Source organism: Dasypus novemcinctus, chromosome 4, assembly GCF_030445035.2.
Source record: "Dasypus novemcinctus isolate mDasNov1 chromosome 4, mDasNov1.1.hap2, whole genome shotgun sequence".
Taxonomy (NCBI): Eukaryota; Metazoa; Chordata; class Mammalia; order Cingulata; family Dasypodidae; genus Dasypus; species Dasypus novemcinctus.
This window is the reverse complement of record NC_080676.1, coordinates 150,459,105-150,480,710: the sequence shown is the minus strand read 5'-3', so window position 1 is coordinate 150,480,710 and position 21,606 is coordinate 150,459,105. Positions and strand designations below refer to the sequence as shown.

The window sequence follows — 21,606 nt, the reverse complement described above, 5'->3', positions numbered from 1 at the left end:
AACAAAGCTCCCACCTACCCCATCTGTGCTGATCTCATCAAATATATTACATTTCTATATTTTATAGGCTCAAATATCATTATAAACATATTGTATTATATCATTTCCTTTTAAAGCAATTAAGAGAAAAAAGAATATACATGCATTTCTATGCTAATTATATAATTACCTTAACTTACAATGTTTGTTTATTCCTTTGATTTCAGATTATTGTTCAATGCAACTTGAAATACTTTTTAGTTTTCTGTATTGAGGAATGGCTTATTTACATTAATTTTGAGAGATAGTATTGCTGGATATAAGTTTTTTGCTTAGCTTTTTCATATTCATCAGCATATATGGGTTAACATTTTTTCTCTTCCTGCTTTCAAGATTTTCTTTAAAATTTTGTATTCCAAAATTCTACTATGATATTTTTGATTGTAGATATGGTTATGTTTATCCTCATTGGTATTCCTCATTTTTTTATATTAAAGATTTTATAAATATTGTGAAGTTTTAGCAATTCTCTCTTTAAATATATTTTTCTGATCCTTTCTTTTGTCCTTCTGTTGCACTCATTATACAGATGCTGATGCACTTAATGGTTTTCTACATTTCTCTTATATTCTGTTCATTATATTTCTTATTTTTTTCTTTATTAGAAAACTTGTGGGTTTATAGAATAATCATGCAAAAAATTCAGGATTCCCATACGCCATCCCATTATTAACAATGTGCATTGTTGTGGAACTTTCATTACAATTGACACATTTTTATAATTGTAATATTTATTATAACTCATGGTTTAAGTAAAAGTTCCCATTTTGTGTAGTGTAGTTACTTTGATTTTACTAAATTTATTCATTGACCATATATACATAATCTAACATTTCCCCTTTAAATCAAATTCAGTTATATATGTCAGTGCAGCGTATTACAGTCACTCTGTTTTGCTACCATCACAATTATCCATAAACAAAACATTTTCGTCATTTCAATTAGGAATCCTGTACATTTTAAGTATTATCTTCCCATTTCCTTTCCTCACCCCATTCCCTGGTAATCTATATTCTAGAATCTGACTCCATGAATTTGCTTATTCAGTTATTTCAAATCCGTAAGATCCTACAATATTTGACATTTTGTGCTTGACTTATGTCACTCAACATATCTTCAGACTCCATCCATGTTATCACAGTCCAGTGTTGATTAACAGTGGTCACAATGAGCATCATTTTCTTGTTCCTCATCTCAGAGGGAAAGCTTTCAGCCTTTCAATACTACATAGATAGCCAGCTCTGAGATTTTCATATATTGATACTATCAAAGAAAGAACTTTTTTTTTTCAGTTGATTCACCTTATTGATTTTTGTTTCTTTGTTTGTTTCATTGACCTCCATTCTAATCTTTGTTATTTCCATCTCTCTACCGACTTTGGGTTCCATTTGCTTTTTTTTTTTCTGTCCCAGTTTTTGTGTTAGGTCTCAAACTGCCTTCTTAGTGCAGTAGACACAGAGCATCCGTCTCTTATGTTAGGTTTCTAATGTAAAGTCTTTCTTCTTTTGCAGTGTAAGCATATATAGTTATAAATTTCTCTCTCAGCACTGCATTCATAGTATCTCAAAAATGTTGGTATGCTGTATTTTCATTTTCCTCAAGATATTTCCTGATTTCCTGTGATTTCCTCTTTAACCCATTTGTTTTTTAAGGGTTTGTTTTGCCATCTATTCTATTCTTCCCTTCCTATCCCCTTGGAACCTATGGTAACCACTAAGTTTCAATTTTTGAAGAATGAGGTCCATAGTTACATTCAGTTATATGAGGACTTGACATATTGGTCTGTTTTTTTTTTTAATTAATTAGGCACTACCTATCTTCTCAAGAGATTCTTACCCATCTAATTGAGGGTGAAGCAGAACTCCCCAGAATGGGGTGCTTGTTTTGTGCATCTCCACCACTGAGATAACAAACTTTGAAAAGAGGAACACTTTCAAATTCCATATATCCACCCCCCAGGTGCCCTCTATACTGCAAATCCATCCGCCTCTAATGCCCTGCACCAGTAACCTTCCCCTGTCATATTAGTCAGAAAAACTTTCCCACCATTGTGGTTTTAACCACAGACCTACAATTCCCCAGCATTCACTGCTTCTTCCTCCAGCCCTCTCACCCAATTCCATGGATAGTCCAACTCAACACCCAAGCCCTACTCCCCTTCACATTCCAGAATCATCAAATCCAATCATATCATTGCACCACTATCCCCATCCACTGCTTCCCCTTCCAAATTATGGATAATATAGCTTGTGGTTTCCTTTTTAAGAAATGCATTGTTTAAAATTATGTTCTTTAACTTCAACAATTTTTGAATTTTCCATTCCTGTCTCTGTTACTGATTTCTAGCTTAATTCCACTGTGGTTGGAGAATAGACATTATATAATTTCAATATGTTTTGATTGAAATAATGAAGACTACTTTATTTACCTAAATATGATCTTTCTTGGAAAATGATCCTTGTTACAATTCAGAAGAATATGAATTCTGTTTTTATTGAATGAAGTACTATATATATATATATATATATAATCACTTTATCAGTATATAATGACTGTCTTTGTGGCTTACTAGTTGTATTTTATACATATTTATGTGTAAATATCAACTGTATTTCCTTCATTTTTACTGATTTTCCTCTATTTAGTGCTTTACATTTCCTCATAGTCTTCTTATTTTAATTATCTTTAATTGTTTAAAATTCTATAACTTCATCTTGCCTGGACTCTTTCAGTCAGGTTTTGTTTAATAGAATTTTTAAAAATTTCCAGGTAAAATGACTTCCGCCCTCCCTTTTTTTCCTAACTATTAATTTTGTTCCATGAATATAGAGTGATTTTCCAGTATTTCTTCTTTGGAGAATTTACTAATTTTTTTGTGACCTAATATATGATCAATTTTTAGGGATGTTCTGTAGGAATTTGGGTTTTACTCTCTATTATTATTTGTGCGAAGGTTAATATGTATCCAAAAGAGCTAACATTATTTTGCTTAGATATTCTCTCTCTTTCCTTATATTTTCAACTTGATCTGTCTCGTTCTGAGGGTACTGTGTTAAAATTCATCTTAGTTTGTTCCTTGCTAAAGCTCCTTACATCATCTCTCTCTCTCTCTCTCTCTGTTTCTCTCTTTCTATCTCTATTTCTATTATCTAATCCATTTATTGCCCCTGGTAACTATTCTTGACTTAAAGTCTATTTTATCTAATATTAGTTAGTATAGCTACCTCAGTGTCTCATCTTGGATACTACCTGCATGGTATATATTTTTTCCATGCCCTCACTTTCTAACTGCTTGTACTTTGAGTTTAAGGTGAATCTCTTACAGATAGCATATAGTTGTGTAGTGACTTTTTATCTATTCTGAGGATCTCTGCCATTTGACTGAGTTTAATCCATTTATATTTAAAATCACTACTGATAATGCAATATATTCTCTTGCTATTTTGCTATTTAGCCTTTGTATGTCTTATAAATGTTTTGTAACTCAATATGTCTGTTAATGTCTGCTTTTATATTTATTTCAATTTTACTCTGGTATCATATTGAGTGTCTACTCTTTTCTATCTGCATATATTTTCATCTGTTTCACTTGTGGTTGCCATGGAATTAAAATTTAACATCCTTAATATATAAAAACCATATTTTTGTTTGTTGCCAACTTAATTTCAATAGCATACACATATACTTTTCTTTTATCTCTCTGTACCCCCATATTTTTTGTATCTGTTGCTACTTATAACTTATGTAGCAACAGATACCTACCTTATGTATATATCTTGTATATACATAACCAGAGATTTATCATTATTTTTATGCTTTTTCATTTTAACATCTGTAGCAAACAAGAAGTATAGTTTCATACCAAACAATACCTACAATCATGAACATTTTATTTACCACATGTTTACTGTTACCATAGGGCTTTATTTCAGGCTGCTTTGTACCACTGTCTTTCCTTTCAGTTTGATGAACTCCTTTTAGCATTGCTTTTAGAACAGGTTTAGTGGTAATGAACTCTATTAGCTTTTATTTATTTGGGACTGTCTTAATCTCTTCTGTCATCTTTGAAAGAAAGCCTTTCTGGTGTAAAATTATTGGATTGCAGGTGTTTTCTCTTAACAATGTAAGTATTTCAAATCACTGCCATTTTGCCTTTCTGGTTTCTGATGTGAAATTGACAGTCAATCTAAACGGGACTCTCTTGTACATAACATGTTGCTTTTATCTTGCAGCTTTTCACACCATCTCCTTGTCCTTGGCATTTAATAGTACGAACAGTATATGATGGGGTATAATTTTCTTCATGTTTATCTTGTTTCTTTTTTTCTGGGATTCTTGAAGGTGCATATTTGACTCTTTTCCTATGTTTGGTAATTTCTCTGTCTTTATTCCTTTTAATATTTCTTATGTTTCTTTCTTTTTCTTCACAGACTCCCATAATGTGTATGTAGGTATGTGTGATGATGTCCCAGAGGTGTCTTTTTTTTACTTTTTTCTGTTTCTTTTCCTTTCTGTTCCTTGGTTGGGATCATTTCAAGTTTACTGATTATTTGTTCTGCCAGTTCAAATCTACTCTTGAATCACTCCTGAGAATTTTTCATCTCAATTATTATGGACTCCAAATCCATTAGTTCTGTTTCCATTTCTTAAAAAAATTTCTATCTCTTTACTAAGACTCTCATATGGCTCATTCATTGTTTTCCAGATAACCTTTAGTCACTTCTTTGTATTTTCCTTACTCTCCTTGAGTATTTTTAAGATCACTTTTTTAAAGACTTTGTTTGGTACATCTATATTCTCTCTCCTTTCTGGGGGATTTCTGATTTTAGATACTTCCTTTTGCTGGGTCTTTTCCTGTTTCATTGTTTGTCTTGTATTCTTTGGTTGCATACTGTGCAATTTAATATTTTAAAATGTTAGCCTTGATTTACTACCGGGAATGTCTGTTCCTTGGTTTATAACAAACTGGTTAATCACACAGATTTTCTTGAGCTTCAGTTCTCATATTAGAAAGGTCAGCAGAGGGTGAATGCAGTGTTCAGGGTTATCCCATCCTTTCTGGGATTCTGCCTAGTTCTGGGCTTTTGCTTGTCATTTTGGAGTTCCTTTCTTTATAGAAGTTTAGTTGTCCCCTGTTTCCCAGGAGATTGGCCTGCCACTCCCAGGTGTTGGAATCTGGTAAGTCATTGTTCAAGATTGTCTAACTCCATAGTTTCTTATACTCCTTTCAATGTCTCAATCTGGTTTTGGCCAAGTACAAATTTTCAGGGGAGAGTTGTTATGCCCAAGGAGACTTTCCCATTTCGGTCCTTCCTAGTCAAAACATGGCCATGCAAACCAAAAGAAGGGGTACAGATCAACTCCCAGGAACCCTGGGGAGGGAATCATGAGGGACATCAAGAGCTTCAAACTGAGCTTCTTTGGTCTATCCAGCAAATTCAGCACTTAAACTCATTCATCCCTAGAGTGCTGAGGAAGCATCATATCTTTAAATACCCTCTAGTATAAGCTTTTTCTATGAGATTTGAAACAAGGGCTGGCAGGGCTGGCATTTACTTTGTCCTGGGCAGGATGAAACAATGGGCACACTCAGAGAAGGGCCCTCAGGTATCTGAAGTCACTAATCAAAAGCCATCATCAGTTATTAGTTGTGCCCATACATAATCATAGGAAGTATTTTACAATCCTTTCTTTCACCAGAGAGTCAGCCAGGTTTTGGGTACCTTGATGCCCTTCTGCTAGAATTGGTGATGGATGACCTAGCCACCAAATATAGAAAACAATTTCCTGTACTTTACTGTCATTCATCAGTGTCTTCCTTACTGTCTTCCCTGGATGGTAAAAATTGTCCTTATGGCCTCTGTAGCATCAAAATAATTTTTTTATTTGAGTTCTTTGTATGTTTATCCTTAAGGGTAGGGTATCTATATGTATTCTCAATATTAAACTCTTTTCAGAAATGTATTTTCCAAATATTTCCACCCACTAATAGCATACACATATACTTTTTCACATTCTTGATTAAGTCATTTGATGAACAAAATATTTTGATTCTAATGAGGACTCATTTATCTGTTTTTCCTTTTTTTTGACTGTGTAATATCTAAAAATCAATAGGGTAACAAAGGATCCTGAAGATGCTGTCTTCTATTTTCTTCTAGGACTTTTATAATCCTGGTTCTTATATTATGTCTGTGACCCATCCTGAGTTACGTTTTGTATATTGTGTATAAAAGGGGTTCTCTTTGTTCCTTTGCATATGGATATGCAGTTCTCCCATGGCCATCTGTTGAATAGACTGTTCTTTCCCAATTGATGGGACTTGACATCTTGTCAAAAATCTATTGGCCATATATATGAGTGTCTATTTTGAACTCTAAATTCAGTTCCCTTGGTCTATAAAATGATCCTTGAATCAATACCATGCAGTCTTGACCATGTAGCTTTGTACATAATTCTAAAGTCAGGGATTGTTAGTCCTCCACCTTGGTTCTTCTATTTCTAGATAATTTTGGCTATTCAAGGTACCTTACCCTTACAAATAAATTTGATGTTTGCTTTTCCATATCTGCAAAGAAGAATGCTGGAATTCTGAATGGAGTTGTGTCAATCTGTAAATTACTTTGGGTAGAATTGACACTTAACTATATTTTCTTCCAATCCATGGGCATGGGCTCTCTCTCCATTTATTTATACCTTCTTTGACTTCTGTTAGCAAAGCTTTGTAATTTTCTATAAAAGTCCTTAAATCCATGATTAAAAATATTCCTAGATATTTGATTCTTTTTATTACAATTTTAAAGGATTTCTTTTCTTCATTTCCTCCTCAGATGGCTCATTTGCTAGTATTTAGAAACACTACTGATTTTTAGATTTTGAACTTGAACCTTGTCACTTTGCAGTATTTTTTTATTAGATCTAATATGTTGTAGAATTTTTAGGATATTCTATTTATGAGACCATGTCATCTGAAAATAAGGAAAGTTTTACTTCTTCTTTTTCAATTTGGATGCCTTGTCTTTATAAAGCAATTTTATTAAGATCTAGTCACATACCCTATAACCCATCCAAGTTTACAGTCTATGGCACACTACAGAGTTGTGCATTTATCACTGAAATTAATATTATTAATTCTTCTGTTATTCCAGAAGGAAACACCCTCCCCCCAAATATAGACTGTAGTGAATAGTAATACACAACTAGCTTTTCATCAGTTTTTTTTTTCAAGAGAATTATCATATGTAACAAACTAGGCACAAGTACTGGATGCTTTTATTTTATTTTTTTGCCTAAATTCTTTGTCTAGAACTTCCAGTGCAATATGAATAAGGGTGGTGACAGTGGACATCTTATCTTTTTTTCTGGTCATAGAGGGAATGCTTTTAGTCCTTCACCAATAAGGAGGATGTTAGATATGGTTTCTCATATAAACCCTTTGTTGTTAGAGAAATTTCCTTCCATTACTGGTGTTCTAAATGTTTATCAAGGAAGGGTGCTGGATTTTCTCAGATTCCTTGTCTGTAATATGTATGTGAACATGTGTTTATTTTCTTTGTTAATATGATGTACTACATTCATTTCTTTTCTTATGCTGAAGTACCCTTGCATACTTGGGAAAAATCCCACATAGGAACATTTTATTTGTCTATTTTTTATAGGAAACTTGGAAGATTTCAAAGGCTATAAAGTTGTTGAAATGCTCTCTCTTGATTTTATTTTTGGTAGAAGTAGGATTCATGCAATTTGGACTTTACTATAGACACACTCTGGCAATTTGCCTTATCTATTAACATGTAGGCAAGCATTTCTGCACTTTTTGTCCTCTTCCATGAACTTGGCTACCTTGATTAACTTGCCTGAGATTTTAGGTTTATTTTCATCCATTGAGAGGTGTTTATGAGAAATGTGAAAAAGTAGAAGAGCTCGAACCATATTATAGCTGTTGCACTAATGAATAGTCATGTCTTTTTGTAAAGTAAGGTTTGCATTGTCCTCTTGACATTTCCCTGAGAATCATTCACCTCAGGAAAGCATAAATCCACTGAGTGAATATCATCATTCCCCATGGTTCTTGCAACTTCCTAACTGTAATGAATAGGAGAAATTTTGAGAGGTAGTGAGTATGTCTTTCAATATTAACTTCTTCACTTCCAATGGCTAGTAAGCACTATTTTCTGCTTGCAATAAATAGAGTGCATTCTGATTTTCTGAACAAACACACTAATAATCTCATAATGAAGTTATATTCACAATATTTTTCAAGATTGGTATAGTCATAAATAATATACTAATAAATGCATTTCAATTTTGAGATAAATTGTTAAGTTGTAAATTTGATGTATCCATTAAAATACTCTGACCTTTATTTTCAGAAGAATTCTGCACATTGCAGAAATTATATGAAAAAGTTCATGATACCATTGCCACACAGAGAAAATTCCTTGCTGAAGAGAGTGCAGATTATCTACATTTCCTGTATCTATGAATCTTAAAATATGGTTTTGAAGCTTTCCCAACCAGGAGTAGAAACTTTCACAATTTGAATGTGTGTTGGCCTTGTGGCTTGTTTTTGCTAGAAGGAGAAAATGGAAGTGCCAGCTCCTAGCATGGGCCTCAAGTAATCTTGGAATTTTCTATTCACTCTTTTGGAAACAGGCTTAATTTGCACGAGAACATGCATAGCCTAGCATCTCAAAGTATATGAGACCATATGAAAGAAAGCTTACATTCGTCTTCCCAAAACATGTTAGGTAGCCACTCTATGTCAGAATACTGTACCTGATCTGTAGCTTTCATAGATGTACAATGAAGCCAAGTAAGTCCAGATGGCCATTCAACTGGTCATTATTCTCATAATCAATAACAAATAATTTTAAGGCAATAAATTTTGAGTTGGTTTATTACATAGCAATTGCTAATTACAACATTGAAAATGTGGAGATGGTGAGGTTGACGAATTTGAAAACTCATACTTCTGTGTGAAATATTTTAGAAATCCAGAAATATATTTGTACAATTTTTCTGCATTGATTTAGTCATTTAACAAACATTTGGATGATATTATATTATGTGTGTTATTCTGGGAACTTGATCATGTGACATCTTAATATTAATGTATTTCCTAATACGACTATTCTTCATTATTAAAATAAAAAATATAACAGTAATGCAAGAACATTAGAGAAATTACTGAATATTGGGGAAAATAGAAACCAATGATGTTATTTTATTTGTTGCTGAGAATCTGAGAAATGAATTCCCATAATTTGGGCATAAATGTTTCAAATATTGTATATAAGTGTCACATGCAAATTATTATGTGATGAAATCATTTTATAAGTTTTTTAAGTCAAACATAACCTTATATCAGGCAGTGTTCATATTTTATACATATGTCTACATTCATATTTTTGGAAAATATGAATTTAAATTTCAAATTATGTAAACATCTGTCACAAAAATTGTTCACTTGGAATTTCATTTCTGCCATTACAACCCATTACTAGTATATTATTCCCAACAGATATTTGCAAACTAAAACAATGTGAATTTATCATTTAAGCTTCAATGTTTTAAATTGAATTGTGTGCAGATATGTAAAGGTGATGTATACAAAGATATGTTTATTTTTTGTGAGATATTTGAGATATTTGTTATTCAAGATGGATGAGCTAAAGTCTGATAATTTTCAAATACTGCATATAAGTCTATCAAAATCTATTTATTGCATGAACACATAATTTTTAAGTGGTATTTAAAGCATATATAGCCTTATATTAGGCAGTCTTCATATTGTATGCATCTCCATTTTTCACAATGTAATTACCATGAATAACCATGCAGGCAATTGTTATAAGTTGAAGGAAAGATTCCAATATTTTGAAATGTTTTAGCAGTTTTTTAGTAGAATCCATAGATTGACCAGTGTCTTCCACAGCAAATAAGCATCAGTTACTGTACCTGCAGCTACTCTAACCACAACAGCCAGAGGCCTAGCCATATCTGGGATAAGCATTACCAGAGGACATGTCATTTTAGTAGTTGCTGCATATGTTGTCAAGAGTAGAAGGCCCAACTGAACAGCATGAAATCAATTTTTTTATTTTGACTGTCACCATCTTCATAGGGCCTTTTATGTGTAACCAGTCATGGATGGGCCAAACATAGTCAATTTTGACTATGAATTTAAGTTTAATTTGCAGTAGATTTCCAAGTGAATCTCTTCTTTCCCTAAGTGAAGCGAATGTCTCAGAGCCTGAATTATTTATTTATGGTGCTTGAGATCTCACAATATAGTCTCCAGGTTTTAGTAAGAAGTTTCTATTTATTTTGAAATATCTTGTTCATGCTATGTGAATTCTGTATAAGAATATTTAATATATTGGATGAGGTACCATGAAAAACTTTATAGATACTTTTTTTCAAGGCTCCATTTGATGAATGTTAACTTCCCCTCCATAATCACATATGACATGGATGTTAAGGAGAGGAAAGTTATTCAATTACTTTACATTTTTTTCTATTAACATAAGATGGTTCCACATATTTAGAGACTTTACTTGTTAGAAACTGGTGTCATTTTTCCATTTATCTGTCAAAGTGTAATCAAACCCACTGGCCTAGATATGGGTAAAGAGGAAGTCTTAGATCAATGTTTCTATTAGGGTTGTTATCTCTTCCTTCCTTTTTCATGCTGATATGTTCCTATTGTCTCCTTTACTCTTTCAATTTCCCTGTAGGGGGTTCTGAGAGATGTACCCACAGAATAGCTGAATAGCAGAAGGGAACACATGCAATATGACAGGTGATTCTTATGAATCAACTGGGTGCATTGTTCTTGGTGCATAAAGAGAAATTTGATTTCTTTCTTCTTTGATAGGTGTTATAATTAGTTTGTCACAGGGCTGCCAATGCAAAGTACCAGAAATGAGTTGGTTTTTACAATGGGTATTTTATTTGTGGTAAAAGTTTGCAGTTCTAAGACTACTGAAATGTGCAAATCTAGGCACCAGCAGAGATGCTTTCTCACCAAAGTCATCAACCAGCAATGTGGGGTCCTGCCATATGGCAAGGCAAGAAGACAACTGATCTCTGCTAAGGACCCTGACTTCCCTTCAAGAAACTATGTTCTCTCTCTCCCTCTCTTTTTAAATGTATTTTTAATTATTTTTAAAAGATAGATAAATCACATAAAATGTTATAGTAAAAAATATAGGAGGTTCCCATATGCCCCACTCTCCATACCCCCACTATTCCCACATCAAGAACTTCTTTCATTGGTGTGGTATATTCATTGCATTTGAGCGGGCAGTGAGGCATAGGCCCTGACTATTTCAGGCCTCCTCACTCAGTCTCAGCCAACTGCTTTCTTCCAGACTTTAGCTGGTCTCTTCAGGCTTGAACTACTCTGTGGTCCCAGTTTCTTGTGGGCTTCATGTTTGAGCTTTGGCTGCTAGTGATCCTCAAATTTCTTTCTCAAATGGCAGGATAAAAAATGGCAGAGCTCCCTTTTCTTCTGCTTGTCCCTCTCTCTCTCTGTGTCTTTGTTTATATCTGACCCTGCAAGAGGGTGGAGACCTAATCTGGCTCCCTTCTACTGATGTAGTCAAATCAAAATCCCTAGTTATGTTATCAAGTAATCTAATCAAAGTCCTCTTAACTGAATTTGTTTCAAGCAAATGGTCTCACAAACACATGAATGGGTGGGTTTAATAACAATCTTTTTCTGAGATTCACAAAATCCAAATTGTCACAGGCATATAGGCTCCAAATTTTCTTGTTTAAATAAACACTTAATGTTCATAATGGAGCTGTTTTTCACCAACATTGACTGTATTCAAGTTTAGAAACCTAGGTATATTGTGACCCAAAGAGGATATGGTATTTGTATAATTTATTAAAATATCCTGTACCAATGGTAGGCATGCAGTGACACTCATTAAATGTATTATACATAATATATGAAGGTATTGATGAAGTTTTCCCACTGTGTATAAATGTAATCTTGCTTTATATAGGTAGTTTATTAAGCAATTTAACAATCCAATTCTTCCTTCAACTGAAAAAATATTTCATATAGTATACTTTTTCTCCCTGTATTAATGGGCATAAGAATGTAGGGGGAAACACATTTAAGTCAAAGCCCATTACCTTCCACTGCTACTGATTTCTCTTTCCTTCTGAACTGACCCCAGGAATGATCTGATCAAGTGACATTTGGATGAAATTGAATTATTTGTATGTTGAGGTTCTGGAGAGGTGAATGTTTAGACATATGAATAGGCATCCTTTTCTAAGTATCCTAAATATAAGGTATTAACGTAACAAAAAAAATTAGCAAAAATTTATCAGCACTATTCATTAACTTATTTTTCATCCATTCATTTAATAAGTAGGCAAATCCTTACTATGGCTAGGCACTGTCATAGGTGTTGAACCATGTAAATATTCTCAAAGACAATGTGCTGTTAATATTATTTGATTTGTCATAGAGCAAGCCATTTTAGAACATTCCATTTTACCACAGTTATTCATGTAATGAAATTTTTTATACTGAGAAATTTAGGTGACTACTGAAACATTATGGCTAGTAAATATCCTTAGTTAATCTTACGACCTGGTTTTTTAAGTTATCTACTACACATTTACAATTTTCCAAGTATTGTATGGCAACATTACATGGTCTTAAGGAATAATGTCTGCAATGATAACAGCTTGATATATCAAAATGACTATGACTTTGTCAATAATTTGGGCAAAATTTTTTCATTTCTTGAAGGTCAAGCTGACATACAAGTTTAAATATAAATGATCTTTCAAATAACTAATATTAAAATTCCATTGTTTTTTTTTTTCTGGTAGCTGTGGAGGATATTTGTACTCAATAAAAAATACATTTTATATCTTCAAACTAGAAGTTGGAAATATGACACTCAAAACCACTGTTTTATAAAAAGTCATGATCTCATTTCTTATGCTGGCTGTGCTGATACAGTCATTAGGTAGTTACCTTGTTTAGAGACACTCAAAGACAATCACAATGTGCAGACCTAGTTTGTGTGCTCAATCATATATGGGAGGAGACTTAAACACAAAAGGGTGTGATGTGAAAAATCCAAGTATAACCATACCAAACCATTCTGATATATAAAAAACTAGTGTATGAGGAAAGAGTTAAAGGTGGAGGGACATAAAACATGATGATGGGAAATAATATTGTTTAAGTTTTCCAGTGCTGCTGTAAAAATTGGAAAGTTTTGTTGGCCTAAAGAAGATAGATTTATTTCACAATTTTGGAAGCGAAAAGTCCAAAATCAAGGTATTCATAGGCTATCCATTGTCTGCAGATAGAAATTTTCTAGTGGTGGCTTGAGGGAATCCAAAACTCAATTTCTAGCTCCAATGTACGGCAATATTTCACCTGTGTCCTTATCTCCAGCTTCTTTGTCCAAATTTCCTCTGCTTATAAACTTCAGTCATAGCGAAGTCTTCAAAATCCTATTTAAAATTCAGTTTCACATTCACAACTTGATTCAGTGTGGCCTCACCTTAACTAATAAAATCTTCAGAGATTCTATTTTCATGTTGGTGCAAATCTGTAGAAGCAGGAGTTAAAAACTTGAGCATATCTTTTTTTTTTTTAATTATTTATTTATTTTTAAAAATTACATTCAAAACAAATATGAGGTCCCATTTAACCCCACTGCCCCCACCCCCCACTCCCCCCACAGCAACACTTGCTCCCATCATCATGACACATCCATTGCACCTGGTAAGAACATCTCTGAGCATCACTGCACCCCATAGTCAATGATCCACATCATAGCCCACACTCTCCCACATTCCATCCAGTGGGCCCTGGGGGGATCTACAATGACACGTAATTGTCCGTGAAACACCACCCAGGACAACTCGACGACCCAAAACCAGCTCCACCTCTCATCTCTTCCTCCCATTCACCAAACCCAGCAGCCACCATAGCTACCCTTCCCACACCCATTCCACATTTTCTCTGTGGACATTGGATTAGTTGTGTCCATTGCACATCTATGACAAGTGGGGGCTTAGATTCCATATGAATACTGGATGCACTCCTCCTGCTTTCAGTTGTAGACACTCTAGGCTCCATGGTGTGGTGGTTGACCTTCTTCAACTCCATGTTAGCTGAGTGGGGTAAGTCCAATAAATCAAAGTGTAGGAGCTGAAGTCTATTGAGGCTCTGGGCCTGGGTGTCTTATTATCAGTCCAGAGATTCAAATCCCCTAAATATATCTTAAACCCCAGCACCTATTACAATTCCTATAAAGTAGCATGGAAGTCTTGTGAAAAGAGGTCCCCTCTGAGTCCAATTCCATCACGCAGAAACACAGGCTCCAAAGAAGGGCCATCTGCCATGGCAGTGAACCCCATCTGCCATGACCATAGAACCCGTGGGTCTCTTTATCCCTCAAAAGAACCAATACCTGGGGTTGTATCTACTTTGTCTGTCTCTCAGACTCTGCTCAGTTGTGCATAAGGGCATTCCTTCTGACAACCTCCAGACTCTTTTTTTAGAGACTCATAGCCTTATAATCTCATTTCTCCTTTCCATTTCCCCCTTACATTAGGTCAATCAGCATTTTGAATTCATGTTATTATATGTAGACAGGGATATTCTGCTGATCCGTATTGAACCTTTAATTCAAGGTCATTTTCTAGTTATATCTTCAGCTGGTATGTAGTAGTGGTCCCTCGGTGCCAGGGAGGCTCATCCCCGGGTGTCATGTCCCTCGCTGGGGGGAATGCACTGCATCTACATGATGAATTTGGCTGTGAGAGTGGCCACATTTGAGTAACATGAAGGCTGTCAGGAGGAAACTCCCAGGCACAGTGCTACTCTAGGCCTTGTTCTTATTGCAGGTGTACAGGCTCAAAAGCATAGCCATTAGTATCAGGAGCCCACTGTTGGGCCCTCCTTCCTTCCTGGTTCTTGCCGTTGCACCTGGGGGACTGCTGCTGCTCCTTGAGCATGTCTTTTTGCAGCTCATAATCCAAACAATAAAAAGTATTCTCAGAGTTTTCCATTACTTGAAAAATGTAGATTATGAGCTAATGTTTTAATATTATCAGGTATAGGGTGGTTGCTTAGGTGGCAGATTCATCAAAACAGGTTCCATTTAGAAACAAGTGATTATTAGGTTTTTGAATTTTTGTGAGGAAGCAAACAAATAGATAAACTTGGAAGTTGAGTGTAAATTGGTATGAGAAATATATAGAAAGTTAAAAATTTTAAATGAAATGATGGAAGATTCTGGAATGAGGGAATTGGATAAAAGGCAATTATGATTTCAAATATTGTGTATGAGAAGCTGATTCGCAATACACTTGTGTCTTCTTTCTAAACAACTGGTCATAGTGACTGGTCTTTTAAGCCACATCAGCATTTTGGGACAGTAAATATACACAAGTTATCCTCTTAACATTACACAAAAGCAAACAATGGGGAAAGAAGTCAGAAAACTAATCATATTTCAAAAGAGATTAAATTTCTGAAAGAATTCCTTAGATATCAAAGGAAACATTACGCTGAATTTTTAAGAATATTCTTTATAAGAATAGAAAAAGTATATGAATAGAAACAAAGAGATGGTATTGTAGTTCTTTCATCCTGAACTACAGTTTGGTTGTTACAGTTTTGCAGACAATGGATAGAAGGAACAAATCATGTAGCAGGTATTTCACAGTTTGTAAATCCAGCAGATGCAGGGGCTCAATAGAATCCATAAGGCCAGTATCCTCCATAGCAAGATGGGCGGTAGCAGCCATATCCATAGCTTCCATAGAAAGATGGGTGGTAGCAGCCATGTCCATAACCACCGTAGCCATGATAGCCACAGCCATAGCCACAGCCCAAGTCACCATACCCATAACCATAGCCACAGCCTAGGCCACCATAGCCATAGCCCAGTCCTCCGCAGTAGTTGCCGTAATAGACCATGTTGTCAGGAGTTGATGGTCCAAGTGTGGGGGAGGATGAGATTGTCCTGAGTGTGAATATCACCATCTCTGCAAGACCTTTTATACTTCCTCTGTAGTAAGTGTGGCAAACTACAGACAAGGTTGTCCTCATGACAAATTATTTATGTAGTAATCACAAAAAACACCACCACAGAATCCTCATAAATCTCGTGTCATTGGTCATCATGAAGCCTTCATAGCTGAGATTACTGTGCTTTTTGTATTAAGAGTTTCATGGTAAAACCAGGTGCCATGAATGACACATTTCTGACCTGTTTTCAAAACTCTTCATCACTGAACCTTAAGTTTAAATTCCATAATGGGAGTCTATTATCAAGAATCTATGCAATCCACAAAAGACTCTTTTTGTTTTGTTTAGTTTTTCTAATATCTAAAATTTCATTGACCCATTGTGTACTAGAGAATGCCTCCCTTTAGAGTCTTAAAATTTCTTTTAAAGGTAACTACCATTATTGCCATCCTGCAACAGGTGGGGAAAGTTTATGCCAAAGACTATATAATAATAGGCTTAATATCACATATCTAAATTTACAGAGATAATATTTGAACCTAGAGAACTGATTTCAGAACCTTTACTCTTATCTACTATGACTACTAGTGGCTACCCACAAATAATTTTACCATGCACATAAATTTAGGGGAACATTTGGCTAAGTCATCCTATTCAGCTCTAAATTTAAATGCTATAAATTATTGCCAAATATTAGCATATTTCTTCTAGTCTGAGATATTTTGTCAAGACTTCCTTGTTTGTTAGTGAAAATCTACTAATATATATAGATGAAAATATACCTTGGCCAGAATTATTTTTTAAAAAAATTAATTTACTGATACATATTAATAAAGCATATAATTCATCCAAAGTGTACTATCAAGGATATTTGCTATAATCACATAGTTGTGCATTCATCATTTCAATCATTATTAGAGCATTTTCATTATTTCAATAATAATAATAAACAAAAAAACAGACAAACAAGAAAATGCCTCACCTCTCAAACTCTCTACACTTCTCCAACTGTACATAACTGCTGTTTCTGGCTATTCTATCCGAAGTGTATAATCAATGGCTTTTAGTATAATCACAATGTTGTACATTCATTGTCCCCCAAATTTTAGAACAATTGCATTACTCCAAAAAGAAAAATTCCAAACCCCTCAGCATTCCTTCCTCAGATCTCTATAACAAATAATCTTTCAGCTTTATAAATTGATTTATATTTATATTTTGTATAAATGGAATCATACAATATATAATACTCTGTATCTTGTCTGTTTCACTTAGTATAATGTGTTTTTTTTGTCTGATATTAACATTGTATAGTATTTACTTACATTTATTCAGCTTCAAGGAAAAATGGTCTTATATATGCAATCCTACCCATATTCATATTTCACATAATATATTTATCTCATAATAGGGCAATCATACAGTATTAATCTTTTTGTGTCTGGCTTGTTGCACTCAACATAATGTCCTCCAGTTTCGTCCATGTTTTCATGTTTCACAACTTCATTTCTTCTTACGTTTGCATAATAGTCCATTGTGTATATACCCCACAATTTGTTTATCCAGTAATCAGTTGATGGGCACAGGGGTTACTTTTTATGATAAAGTGCCATCCTCACCTTTTAGGCAGAACACAAATATCCCAAATATCTTGACGTTTATAAAAAATTATTTCCTGAAAGTGATACTTCACAAATAAATCAAAATTTTATCCTGAATCTAGCCCTGTACTCAGGACTTAAATTTAAAACCACAGTGAATAGATTTTTTGTGTTAAAATGTCTGGTAAAAAGAATTATGGACATAAGTAAGGAAAAAAGTCTGGCCTAGTGTCCCAGACTTTCAAAATATTCACTTTCTATCAGCAGTCTCATGAAACTGAGTGATATCTGTCTTTGATTTTAGTAGCTAACTACCAGAGATGTAAAAATGAGGAGAGTTTCTAAAAGAAAATACATGGGTTCAGAGCAAATAGAAGCTTCATGTTAAGTTAGATTATCCTAACCTGTTGAATGTCAACATAAAGAAAATAAAATTATTGGATGACGAAGCAGGTCAGAGTTAGTCCACTGAAAATGCTTCTGCCATAAATATTGGTTTTAGATGAGTAACTTGAAGTTCTGGGGTGAGTAGGACTTTGAAATGGAGACAACTGATTTTCATTAATGGCGGGCAGTCGAGTTGTGCCTAAACAAAGCAAATCTCTCTTGTTCCTCTGAGGCTATGCAGTAAAATCTGGGTGGGTCCCAAATATCCTGAGGACATGAAATAGGTTTGCTCCCAGGAAACTGTGCAAACCGAAGTCACCTGCTCTACAGTGGAATTTACTGTACAAAGTACTATGGTGCCCTTAGCTATGGAAGGGTGGCTGTGGAGGTCTGGATTGTGACTGTGGCCCCTGCTGTGGTTGGGGCTTCTACAGACTGAACTGTGACTGTGTCTGCGGCTTTGGCTACTGCTACCGAGGACGCCAAAGGAGACTCAAATGAACGCCAGGCTTCATCAGTTAGAACCTCAAATGTTCTGGGCCTCTCCACCAGCAAATACTACACTATGTCATGGAAGTCTATTTCGTAGTTTCCATTTAAAATTGACAACAAATATCCTGAGTTTGATTCCTGAGGAATGAGCTGATATGAAATTCCATTTGTACCCTCACAATTCTCTCATTTTTTCAGGACATAAACTGTTTTGATGACGTTCTATAGCAGATTGTTTCTCTTTTCATGTACTGAGTTTTTTTAATCTGGAAGAGAAATCCTGTGTTTTATTTCAGACATTTAAACTGTAATATTACTTACTGATAGTTTTGGTTTTTTTTTTTTTTGCAGCAAAGGTAAAAATTGCTTTCTTTGTGAGATATTTTCTCTTATTCTTTCTATGCTAGTGTCTTTAACAAAGCCAAGCTCAGATATCTCAATAAAGTAACAAATTTTTAAATTTCAGTTTCCTTCTTTGCTACTGAGGAAATAATATCTCTTCTTTTGTGTAAAATGCCATAAATTATTATTTACAAATTAGGTTAAGAATTATCTTGACATATGGTAAACAATATGGAAATATGTAATTTCCCTAAACTTTCATGTATTTGATATCTTAGAGTAAATGAATGCCTTTGATATATTTTTCTCTTTCTCTTACCTTCTTTTTTAATGTTATATTTCAAAATGAAATTTATAACCGATGGATATTTTATTATTTGCTCAGGTATTCTATTATGCACATTTTGAGTCACTATTAGGACTTAAACACTATATCTGTATCTACCAGCAAGCTTAATAGTCTCTTCTGTTGCATTTATGTTGTCAGATGGAGATTGGTCATATTTTGGAGGCTTAAACTGAGAAGCATCTGCTTCCAAGTTCATGTAGTTGATATTAGAATTGAGTTCATTGCAGTTATAATGATGAGAGGTTCAATTTTTGGCGAATATTGGCTGGAGGCTCTTGCCAACTTTCCCATAGAGACTACTGTCAGGTAGTACTGCCATAATTCCTTGCAAAGTAGGTTCCCATAAATATTTGCTTGTTTTCTCAAAGTCAGTAAGGGGAGGAGAAGGACTCCAGCAAGATGAGTTCTGCAAATTATATCATGGAATCATATAATCACATATAATGATAAAACTTTATCATATTTTATTGCCCAGAAGCAAGTCAAGAGATCTTCCTCATACTCACAGGGAGGGTATTATCACAGGACATTAACTTTAAGAAGCAGGGATGATTGGGGCGTGGTAAGGGTCTTCCTATTACTTATTCACTGCTTATCTCTTCACAGGAATTAGGTAGTTGCCCTTCATATTCAATGCTCTATAAAAATTTTAAAACATGGAATTTATCTATTTTTGAAAGTTCGGTAAAATTTTCCTGATAAATCATTTGGGTCTGGGTTGTGTTTTGTATGTCTGAGTGGTATTTTCTTAATAATGTTCCCCAATACTTCTAAGTATTGGAAATTTTTCCCTTATGATTTTTCCTTAAAATGTCTGGATTTTGATGACCTATTACCTACATGAAAATTTTCATTTCATCTCTCTCTTCTCTTTCTGGGTTTCACTATTTTCAGGTTCTTCCTTCCATGGTGGGTGCTTGCTCTCTCTCTCTTTAGTCCATTTATAAAGGACTCCAGTAATAGGATTAAGAGCCATCCGAAGCAAGTGGGTCACACCTTAAGTGAAACAGTTTCATTAAAAGGACCTACTTATAATGGTTTGACACACACAAGAATGTATTACATTTAAGAACATGATTTTGTGGGGTACATAAAAATTCAATCCACCGTGGTCAACCTGCTATACCTCCAAAAGACATGCTCTTTCTGCATGCAAAATACATTTATTCCATCACAATATCCCAAAATCCTTAAGTCATTTTCAGAAACAATGTAAAATACAAATTCTCATCAAAATTGGTTTTGGATGTGATATGTCCTATGGCACAAGACCCCTTCATTTGTGGAACTCTGAAACATAGAGAACAAGTTATCACTTCCAACAAAAAATAGTAGGGACCAGCAAAAGAAAAACATTTCCATTTCCATAGGGATAAACTGAAAAGATGAGAGGAGTCACAGGTCTCAAACAATTTCAAAACCCAGCAGGGGAATGCTCTATTAGATTTCAATCTAGAGTCATGAATGGAATGATGTCTTGTCTTTGGGCTTGGTGGTGTTGCAGGCCCACCCTTTCCAAGTGCTTGCACAATGGCCCTGCTCTTCCTGAACACGGGCATTGGGGTGATGACAGGACTCTACAATCCTAGAACATAGTCTCCCCCCTCTCGGAATATTGGGGTGATGGCTAGGCTCTCTGAAATCCCTGAAGTATAGGCTCCAACATCTAAGAAAACTGGGTTGGTGGTCATACTCTTTGCACAGGTTCTGACCACTGAAAATACTGGGGTGAAAGCACTATTCTTGAGCAATGGAATGTAAGGGCTGGCTGCATTGTTCAATGGCTGGGGCAGACTAACTCTTTCCATGTAATACTCATCCACTCTCTTGGACCAAGAAAATGTCAATTAGTTCAGATCTCAGCTTCCATGTTTCTGTCCTTGAATTTTTACTTCCATCTGTCTCTTTTCAGTCCTTTTTAGTCCAGGCTGGAAGTGATTCTGTTCACAAAGATCTCACAATAAAACTTGTGGTTTTTTTCATGTCATACCCAGCCTATATCTTCTAAGTTATGCCTTCCATCTGAAATCAGAATTCAATTTTTGCCAGTTTTCTGCCATTATCATATTAGGACTGCCTTTACTCCAATTTCCATTGGAAGTACCTTTAGCATACATACTTCTATGAACAGTCTCTTCAAAGCAATCTAGGCATTTTCTTTCAAGCAGTGCACAATTTTTTCAGCCTCTACCCATTATCCAACTAAACAATTCTTTCCATATTTTTGGTATTTGATATAGCAGCAGCTCAGTCTCCTGGTACTAAAATCCTTTTTGTTTCCTAGGCTGATCAAAGTAAATACCATGAAATGGGTCAGGTTTAAACAAAAAATTCATTTTTTTCATATTTTTAGCCAGAAAAAAAAGTCC

The 21,606-nt window shown here is 34.7% G+C and overlaps 1 protein-coding gene across 1 annotated transcript; it reads right to left on the bottom strand.

The window, feature by feature from the left end:
* Positions 1–15,787: 15,787 nt before the first annotated feature.
* LOC139438851 (keratin-associated protein 20-1-like) lies at positions 15,788–16,015 on the bottom strand. Its single transcript, XM_071214492.1, has one exon. It carries the CDS (start codon positions 16,013–16,015, stop codon positions 15,788–15,790), a length of 228 nt encoding a protein of 75 aa, XP_071070593.1.
* Between the last annotated feature and the right edge of the window lie 5,591 nt (positions 16,016–21,606).